This window comes from Equus przewalskii, chromosome 3 (assembly GCF_037783145.1).
Source record: "Equus przewalskii isolate Varuska chromosome 3, EquPr2, whole genome shotgun sequence".
Taxonomy (NCBI): domain Eukaryota; kingdom Metazoa; phylum Chordata; class Mammalia; order Perissodactyla; family Equidae; genus Equus; species Equus przewalskii.
In genome coordinates, this window is record NC_091833.1 from 83,474,934 (window position 1) to 83,485,081 (window position 10,148).

Below are 10,148 nucleotides of genomic sequence, written 5' to 3' on the forward strand. Positions count from 1 at the left end.
CTATTCTTCAAAAGCATTTTTAATGGCTATATAATAGTCAAGTAGACATATCATAATTTACTCAAACATTTGCTAATTGTTAAATACTTAGATTATTTCCAGTCGTTTATGTTTTTATCAGTTAAATTACCAGTTTTCTACCAAGCCAAAATATATCAAATTAAACTGAAAAATTGTTAGCCTCTTAGTAATTTGACAGATAGAAGCAGAGACTATCTTAGTGATGAGTTGTGAATAAGACAGAGCTCTTTGATGGTGTTCTACACATATATTTCCATAGAGTCCTTCAGATTTCATAAAAAATATTAGTTTCCTTAAAAAAGTTAACAGAAGGAATCCTCATATCCACATATTTTAATGGCAGTTTTACGAGAGATTCATTTAACATTGCCATTTTCTAGTACCAGCGATCCCCAGATAAACCTCTCTACTTGTCTGATTTTGTCAATTTGGTTTCTAACAGAAAATTTTTACATTGTAGTGGAGTTGATTTTAATAAGATATTTAATAATAACCAATACTTTTATGACCAGGCGCTATTCTAAATACATTATACTTACTGATTTACTTAATTTTCACAGTTCTTTAAAGTAGCTACTCTTATAATCCCATTTATAGATGAGTTAACAGGCTTTCATAGAGATGTTAACTCCCTTACCCAACCAACGCCACACAGCTTATATGTGAGCAGAGCTGCTAAGTCAAACTAGGCTTGTCTGGAGTCTGGGCTTCTGTCCACTGTTTTACTGCCTTATAGAAGAAGAGTAAACACTGGCTGTGATTTATGATCTGAACCATATTTCTGTTTTCTTCATACCATAATAATTGCTTCCAAAAAGGTTAGGACATATGTTAAAGAAAATATAAAATAGAAAGGAAGTAGATGATTATATGTATTTAGTTCTCTAAGCTCTTCTGAAACATTTTGAAGTGCAGACTATTCATAAAAGACTCGCTGCATTGCCTTTTTGAGGACACTATATTTTCCACTTTGGAGAGTATGTATTTCTGAAGAGGTTCAGGATATCAGCCTGTCAGGATGCCTCCTTCAATATGGAGAAAAATGGAACTGAGATTTTGTTCTGGGCCATATATGGACCTCATTTTATAGTAAGGTATTTTTGTTATAGGGTAGAATAATTGAGTATTCAGAAATTTAAACATATTATAAATGTAATTTTATACATTTGCCACATCCTCATTGAGTTATTATATCACTTCAAGATGTACTGGAGGATATGAATCCTGTAGTTATCATCTGTAATTCTTCAAATTCCATTCACATCACTACCTTTTCTTCTGCCATCACTAAAAAGTGCCAACAGGAATCTTAAAGGATTCTAATTAATGAGCTCCTGAAGAAAATCTAGGTTAACTACATCTAAAACAGTAAGAATTATTAGTAAATGGAAGTTTATTTCAGTATATACCTTTTGAAAGATAAAAGTAAATCACTGGGAAACACAGTTTAATATTATTAGTTCTAGTTTTTTGTTTTCGCTTTTTTAAAGTAAAACTTGTTTTATGTCCTTGAGATATATATTTTCAAGATACCATCATCATGAACATTTTTTTTTCTGTTTCATCCTTTTTAGACTGTACTCCGATAGCCTGACAGAGGTTAAATGAGTTCAGATTGAGCCAAAACCATAAAAAGGACATTAATGGTCTATATTTAACTTTTCTTCTTTTGGTAGTATGTCCATAAGTCTGCATTTTTATCAATACTTATTAGAATAACTTACTTATTTCTGTTTATGATTTAAGTAGAAGTTACTTATTTTTATCAAATTGTTGTGTAGAAAGTTGTCAATTTTTATCTTAAGTCATAGTAAATTCTTGATTATCCAAAAAGCAAGTAATAAAATTTTCAAAATTTATAGTTTGGAAGCAGCCTTATCTTATGTATTAAAGGTATAGTCAATGTACAGTTAAAAAAACTTTATAAATGAGTTGAATTTTTATCCCAATCTTCTAAGTTGTATTTTAAAGCTCTCATATATTCTTTCCACGATCAAAGCTATAAGCAAATGACAGATGAATTCTGTCAAGTAGAATGATCCTCTAAAAGAGGTCCTCTAGAAGACGATAACATATTGTAAACCACCTGGCTGGAATGGCCATTATCTTTGTTGCCCCCCCCACCCTTGGGTCTCTCCAGTCTCCAGTTTACAGCTCTTTAGGTACTGGTTGTTGAAAATGGATTAAACTTTTCACTTAGATCCTGTTTAGATAGGATTGGTTCTGTTTGGAGATATCATCTGGTAAATCTTTTCCCTTAGCAAATATTTCTTTTGTACTATAAATTTTTTTTTTTTTTAAAAGATTGACTCTGAGCTAACATCTCTTGCCAGTCTTTTTTTTTTTTTCTTCTCCCCAAAGCCCCCCAGTACATAGTTGTGTATTCTAGTTGTAGGTCCTTCCACTTCTGCTATGTGGGACGCCGCCTCGGCATGTCTTGATGAGCGGTGCTAGGTCCGTGCCCAGGCTCTGAACCGGCGAAACCCTGGGCCATCGAAGCTGAGCACACAAACTTAACTACTCAGCCACAGGACCAGCCCCAAAAAATTAGTCTTTAATGGATATTTTTGGTAAATGCATATTTTCCAGTTAGTGTCATCAGCCAAGAACATGAGTTAAAGTACCTTCAGCTACATTGTCTCATATGATGTTAGTCACAGTAAGTATCCCTGCCTGAAAGTAGTTGGCATTCTTCATAAAAAGCTGACTCATTAAGTGATTTGATACAATAAGATGTAATATATTGTATTAAAATAAGAGTTCCACGGAGGTAGAGACTTTAGTTTTGTTCACTAAATTATTTCAGTCTAAAAGTGTGCCTGGTACATTGGAGGCACTTGGATCAGTTGTGAGGGTTGTTGGGCAGGTAGAAGGATGGATGAACACGACTGAAAACATTTCCGTTTAAGTGCTAAATTATGTAAATCACACTCTTAAGTCGAATAGATATTAAATAAGGGGGAGATTTATAAATAGTTGAAGAAAACTTTAATCTGATGGGATGGTGGGCTCTGCAAGACAGGTGGCATTTAAATTGAAAGGAAATGGCTCAAGCAACAGCACAGATGTAAGGATGAGCTAACATAGTAGCAGAAAAAGTTCCTGTTAATAGAATACAGAACAAAATGTATGAATAAAATGGGGCTAGAGTGTACTTTAAAAACAAAGGGAATGTATAGTTTAAGAGCCAAAAAGCAAACCAGGGCTCATGTGTCAGTGGCTCTTCACCTTTTTTGGGTCATGGACCACTTTGAGAATGTGTGCACACGCACACACACGTGTGCGTACACGTAAGTCTGTATATTAGTTCAGGATTCAAGGACTCTCTGAACCTTCTCTAACTCTGTTATATCCTAGGACTCCAGGTTAAGAGTTGATGCTTTACTTGATTTCTATCAGGTGGACAGCTTCTAATTGTCGTCAGTCTGGAAGTCAGAAATGGTTCAGTATTCATCGCTCTGTTTTCCCCTGCATTCCAAGTTTAACTCTTTTGTTATGTTTAAATATGGTGTGTTTAACTTTTTTAATAACAATGGTACCTTGGATTTTTTTTTAACCTTGAAAATCCCAATATTAGAATGTAAGCCAAGGCCACAGGGCTAGTGTGGTTTAATACCAGCCCCCATGAAGAACACAGAATGTTCATTGACAGAATGCTTGTGGATTAGTTCTGCTCTGCCTTCCCTCAGAACTCTTGTATTTGAACATCCAAGAGCACATCTCTTTCCTATGAGGGTGTAAAATTAACTGCAGCAGCCTTTATAGCACCAAAGGGTATGGCGTTTGGGAGGGAGGGCATTACTCTGAGAAAAATATTCTTACATATTAACATTTTTTTGAGCAAAGAACAAATGCCAGTAAGTCAGTATATTTCAAAGCCAGCTTCAGGGACAGCTTTATATAACAGTCTAATGAATGAAATACTCCACTGGTTTGTACTCACATTTATGGATTTTTATTATATGCTTTTTTGTCTTCAAAGTGCTGGGAAGCACGGGGTGGGGGTTGTACAACTTTATAGGAACTATCACTGTAGAAACATTGAAGTATTAGAGATTACATTATCTAAGACATATCTAACCCAAACATCATTATAAGACTGTTATGCAATATGTTGAGTACACTGCTGTTTTGGATTTTTGAGCTGAGATTACTCCATTTTATAAAGCTGGATAGCTAAGTGGCTGCCATATACCTGAGGTGGAGGAGGAACTAATCAAGTGCCTTTATACTTACTTTAGTACTTTTTATACAAAAATCCTTTTAGGGGCCCTCCCAGTGGCGTAGTGGTTAAATTTGCATGCTTTGCTTTGGCGGCCCAGGGTTCACAAGTTCAGAGCCTGGGCACGGACCTACACACCACTCGTCAGGCCATGCTTTGGCAGTGTCCCACATACAAAAAAACAGGAAGATTGCCACAGATGTTAGCTCAATGACAGTCTTCATCAAACAAAAAGAGGAAGATTGACAACAGATGTTAGCTCAGGGCCAATCTTCCTCACAAAAGAAAGAAAGAAAATAAATCCTTTTATATCCTTGGTTAGTTCTTGTTCCAAGTTTTGCTGTTTTCACACTTTTCCCATTACTCATTTTGACCTTTTGATCGTTCTTTCCCTCCAGCTGCATGGAAGGCGTAATTTATGTCCCTGCATAACCTACGTCTAAGATTTCCAAATTTATCCTAATCTTCAAGCATCCTTTCCTTTCAGGTCTAGCCATTCTGCCAATGCCCTTGATCCTTTTCTGTCCTAACTTAAGGACCTTGAACTACAGAATCTTCTCTGTCTCCATCCTCTCCTTTTCTACTACCTCTTTATTATCAATATACTTTGTGAATTTATAAATTAAAAGAAGCTTCTAGGGGGCTGGCCTGGTGGCGCAGTAGTTAAATTCGCACGTTCTGCTTCAGCAGGTTCAATTTGCACGTTCTGCTTTGGCAGCCTGGGGTTTGCCAGTTCAGATCCTGGGTGTGGAGCTACGCACTGCTTGTCAAGCCATGCTGTAGCAGGCGTCCCACGTATAAAGTAAAGGAAGATGGGCACAGATGTTAGCTCAGGGCCAGTCTTCCTCAGCAAAAAAGAGGAGGATCAGCGGCAGATGTTAGCTCAGGGGCTAACCTTCCTCAAAGGAAAAAAAAAGTTTCTAGATACCATTGTCTCACTGAACCTTCACACTTTTTAAACTATTTATTGTGCTTCCACCATGTGCCATGACCTTTATAGAGCAGAACTTAGAACAGTGAATATAAGGTCCTGGCCCATAGTTTATAGTTGGAGACATGGTACAAAAACATTTTCTAAGAGTGAAAATTGCCCTAAAGAAAGTGAAATTACAATTCATTTTAAGGCAACTTTTGGGCTGAGGCCTAATAAACAAAAGAGGCAGTCTTGCTTTGCTCAGGGAGAGGAGCATTCCAGGCTGAATGAGAGAGGAAGCATGAAGACCCTGCCCTGGAGCCAAGCGTAGCCTTTCTGAAGTAACAGCAACAGACCCAGAGTTGAGTACAGCATAATAGGGAAGAGAGAGAACATGAGGTCTGAAGGGTAAACAAAGACGACAGAATAAAATCTACATTATGTTCTAAGTGACCAGAGCAATTCGGGAATTTTCAGTGGGGAAATGGTATAATCCAGTTTCTGTTTTTAAAAATACTATGTTGCCTGCTATGCAGGAATTGTATTATGGGATGGGGAAATGAGTGAGTGGTGGAGTGTTGAGTTGGAAGTAGTCAGATTAGAGATGACAGTGGCTTCACCTGGGGTGGTACCATGGAGATAAAGAACTGTGGCTAGTTTGGGATATATTTTGAAAGTCCTGCCAACTGGTCTTGCTGCTGAATTAAAGGAAAGAAAAAAAATCAGTGAATTTTAGTTGTCTGGCTTTAGCAGTTTATTGAAGGATAAACACCATATACCAAGATTGTCAAAGAAATGCTTTGGAAGGGAAACAATGGGTCTGGACCTTGTTAAGTCTGAGGTGCTGATTAGACGCTGAAGTAGGCACTTGAGCATTTTCTCTTTCAGTTGGCACTAGTCTATGTTACTCTCTCCTCTCCTTTTAAGGCTCTTACACTTCGGTTTTTCTCCTACTACATCAACTCTTCAGTGCTCTTTGCATGTCTCCTTCTTTGCTTATCTCTTAAAAATGGTCCTCCTCACAGTTTGGATTCTAGAGTGCTTTTGCAGCCTTCCAGACAAGGAACATCTGCTTATTAACAAGTACCCTGTGCCCCCAATCCAGTAAGCACATTTCCAGAGAGAAACAGTTTGAGTCCCTTTCCCCAGCCCAGCCTCCACGTTCTTAACAACCTGAAAAATTTAACTCATTTCTTTAACCTCCAGAATAAAAAATCTTTAATTTATTAATTGGGACAATCTTTTTTTCCCTCAAGGAAACATAGTACGTATGCCTTAAGACATATGAGTAACTGGAAGATATTTTCCAAGAAGCTTTAATAAGTAAGAACAATTTACTAGTATACCAATTATGAGATGAAATTTGTCTACTTAGAAATTACTAATATAGGTTATCTTCTGTATTGTTGTCATAAACCTCCCTCAGTGTGGATTGTCATCAACCCCTATTGTAAATACACAAGTCACAATGGAAAATAATTTGCCAGGTGAATGGCTAGGGTAACATATTGGAGCATTAAAGCTATGCTAGTGTAACACTTCTGAGCCCCTTGCTGGAGTCTGGTGGAGGAAGTGCCAGAGGATCAGACTCAGCAGGCTTTTGGATACAATTCAAATGTCGTAACTAAGCCAGCATTCACATCTGTCATCTTGTCATTCTGAAGCTCTGAAGACAAAAACTGCTCCTTCCAGTTACTCCCAAAGAACCTGTCCACATTCTCCATCTACAGAGTCATAAATAATTGTAAATTGGTATTTGCTAGGTAGTTAAAACTAAACATTCTGAAACATTTTGCATTTTTTCAATAAACCTATTTTGTATCAGATGGGAACAAATGTACTTACTGTATCTCATAAAATCTTGTGTTTTCTAAAGTAAATGAGAAATAGTTCAAAACTAAAAATACAATTAGAACTGTGCTTTTTTCCTTTAAGGTTTAATGCATGTGCACAATAAACTTGTGGATCCACTATACAGTATGAAAGAAGGAAAATGAAGGAGATTGGAGCAAAATTCTGCTTGACTGAACAGAACACTTTTATAAGTAGTATATGAACTTTCAGCTATGCAATATGATATAAAACATGGGGAGTTTTTGAAGAGCATCATTTTTCAAGTCCAATATCTATATGTTAAACATTCCATATTTAGGATATGTCCATTTTATACTAGGGTTTAGGAGAAGTAGTTAGCTCTCACAATTAACTGGCTGTTTATTAAGTATATAAACCACCTAGACATTCTATAAAACAGCACAGAAATGAAATGTCTGCCTGTTTAAACATTTTAAAAGTAATTTTAAAGGTGGAGATTCTGTACATCAAGTACATTTTTATTTTTTAATCACACTCCAAGCCTTTCAGGTATCAAACAACTATCACGGCAAACCTTTACTTTTGGAACGCTACCTTTGTATTTTGGGGGCATTATACACAAGCTTTCTGCACGTGGTTGCCTTAGTCATCTTCCTGCAATAGCATCTGGACATCAAAAGTCCTGCTATGTATTGTTGGTAAACAAAATCTAGAGATGACAGTGCCTAAAAGTACAGTTTATGTCCTTTTGGAAGGTATGTCTAAGTGCATGATTTTTGTGCACCTTCTTCTATAGCACTTTTTTACAAATGTGCTCTTATTTAATGACTTGGGTTCATGCTTTTCATATAAATATTTTGGCAGTTATGAGCTTTATACCTAGCAACACTCTTAAGGAAATTCTTTTGAAGAAAATTTTCTGATTATTGTTAAACTTCATAAATTAGCTTTATTTCTTACATATATGTCTAAAAGGATAATATGATGAAGTGTACATACAAAAGGAATTACTATAAACTATTTTAGATTGTCATAACTTGCATCATTAAACTGCAAATAAAAGTATATTGTTTTCTATCTTTAATTCAAATAAAGTTTATAATAACAAATGTTATCTAAATTTTATTTCTAGAAGTGAAACTGAATACATGCATCTGAGAGAGTCCAACAATTAATAGTAGCTGTGAGCCTGCATTTACTGTTTGTCTGTTGCCATCATACAATTAGGAGATTTAAGTCAAAAGACAGTATCTCTGTCTATAATTTCTTAGTCTTGCTCCTTGGGGAATAAAAAATGTTCTCTTTAGTCCGCATGTTTTGCATCTTACAAGCCCACCTGGTAGAAGCATTACTTATATACCTGCTTAACTGCCTATGTGATTGAAATGTATTTATGGTTAAGTTCCTTAAAATATTTAAATAGCAAATAAATAAAAATAAATAAAACCATTAGATAAAATATGCTGCTTTAATTCCAGTTAATGAAGTTTTAATAGCCTTAAGCGTTATAAATGGTTTTTAAATGACTAGTGAATGAATCAGTATCATTTTCCAGTCACACTCCTGGTAATAAAGTATTAGTTACTGCAAACTAACTTTACTACCTTAGAAGGGTCATATAGTATCATAGTGAAAAAACTAAAGATACCTGTTGCAGTGCATGGTTCACCAGTTATTTCTGTGCTTTAAATGTGCTAGCTGAAACAGTGTCTAAAGATCTTTCCATAACTGCCCTTCATGTTGAGAGGCTAGTTTAGGTCCATGTACTCAAGCTCCTCAGCAAACTGATTTCTGGCCACTTTAGCTCCCTAAGTCAGGAGCTAAACTGCTGTTAGGGAAAGAACTAAGAAGCCTATTGAAGGCATTTCCACAAGAGGCAATAAAGCGTGGTAGCTAGGAATTGGGGTTTGGAGAGAGAAGCCAGCATGTATCCCAGCTCTGTCAGTAACTGACACTGGGCAATACATAAGTCTGAGCTGCTTCCCCTATAGAATGGGATGGTAACAGCACCTATACCTCAGTTGTTGTGTAGCTTGAATGAGGGAATGACTTGCACTCAGCACACTGGCTGTCACATATTAAACTCAACAGTGACTATGCTAATCTTACAGTTGACATTATTTTAAAAGTTCGCAAAAATTTTAGTAATGAAAGGTCCTCTAGGGGATATATTAGGAGATATACAACTCTAAATCATGAAAATCACCTGTTGGGGAGAGTGGCCAGGGAGAGAACTTATGCTTACGCTTAAATATTGGAAAAATACTTTTCTGTACTGTTAGATTACTAAAGAAACTGTTTCCTGAAAAGTCAGAGGTTAAAGGAAGAAATTTAATTGGGTCCATACTGCAAGCATACTAATTAAGCACAAATATTAAATAGTAGACACATAGTGTAGACATATAGTGCATACTGTGTGCCAGGTACCAACTTGTAACTTTCCCCTGGCAATAATGGTAGAACAGAATATTTTGTTTTAGAAATTATATTAAAATGTTTTTCTAGTTTCAAATATACTGCCATTTTCCAAAATACTATTGTGTGGAGTCTCACATTTCATCTGTTCTATTAGAGCTAGAAGAGGTAGGGAAGATATCTGAACTGATTAATTTATATAACTAGGACTAACAGGTTACTTAAGATTAATTTATAAAACTAGGACTAAGGTTATTTAACCTCTATAAACAATTTTAAGTCAGTTCCCACTATCTTAATTTATAATTAAAATCATCTCATAATAACCTTAGTATAAAATTCATCATTGATAGTCTTATCCCTAAAAGACATTTACTTCATTCGGTTCATTCAAGATAGCGGACAAAAATCAATGGCTAAATTATAAAATATAAAGCTTACTGTAAAACAGTCTGCCCTCTGGTTTGTTCACTGAGTAAACATGCTTTGGAGTAAGACAGCCATTTTACTGGCTTTGTGACCTCAGGAAAGTTACTTAACTACTCTAAAGTACAGTCTCCTTAATTATGAAATCTAGACAATAATTACTGAACTGTCATTAATAACAGCTTCTGCTAATACCAAATACCTATCACTTTGCACAAATGCATTTTAATTATCAGAAATAGGACAGCCCCCACCATGATTTTAATTTAGATGTAGATATAAACTGTCTGGTTTCAAACTAACATTTGTAAAAATTTTATTAAAAACTAGAGCACA

The 10,148-nt window shown here is 35.7% G+C and overlaps 1 protein-coding gene across 2 annotated transcripts in view; it reads left to right on the forward strand.

Annotated features, from left to right (window-relative positions):
- Positions 1-8,080, forward strand: part of GNPDA2 (glucosamine-6-phosphate deaminase 2) — a 28,927-nt gene extending 20,847 nt beyond the window's left edge. For both annotated transcript variants that reach the window (XM_008519511.2, XM_070612920.1), the window contains exon 7: positions 7,092-8,080. In XM_008519511.2, the coding sequence (XP_008517733.1) occupies positions 7,092-7,153 (62 nt within the window). In that variant the 3' untranslated portion in view covers positions 7,154-8,080. The remainder of the gene's footprint in view (positions 1-7,091) is intronic.
- Positions 8,081-10,148: the final 2,068 nt, after the last annotated feature.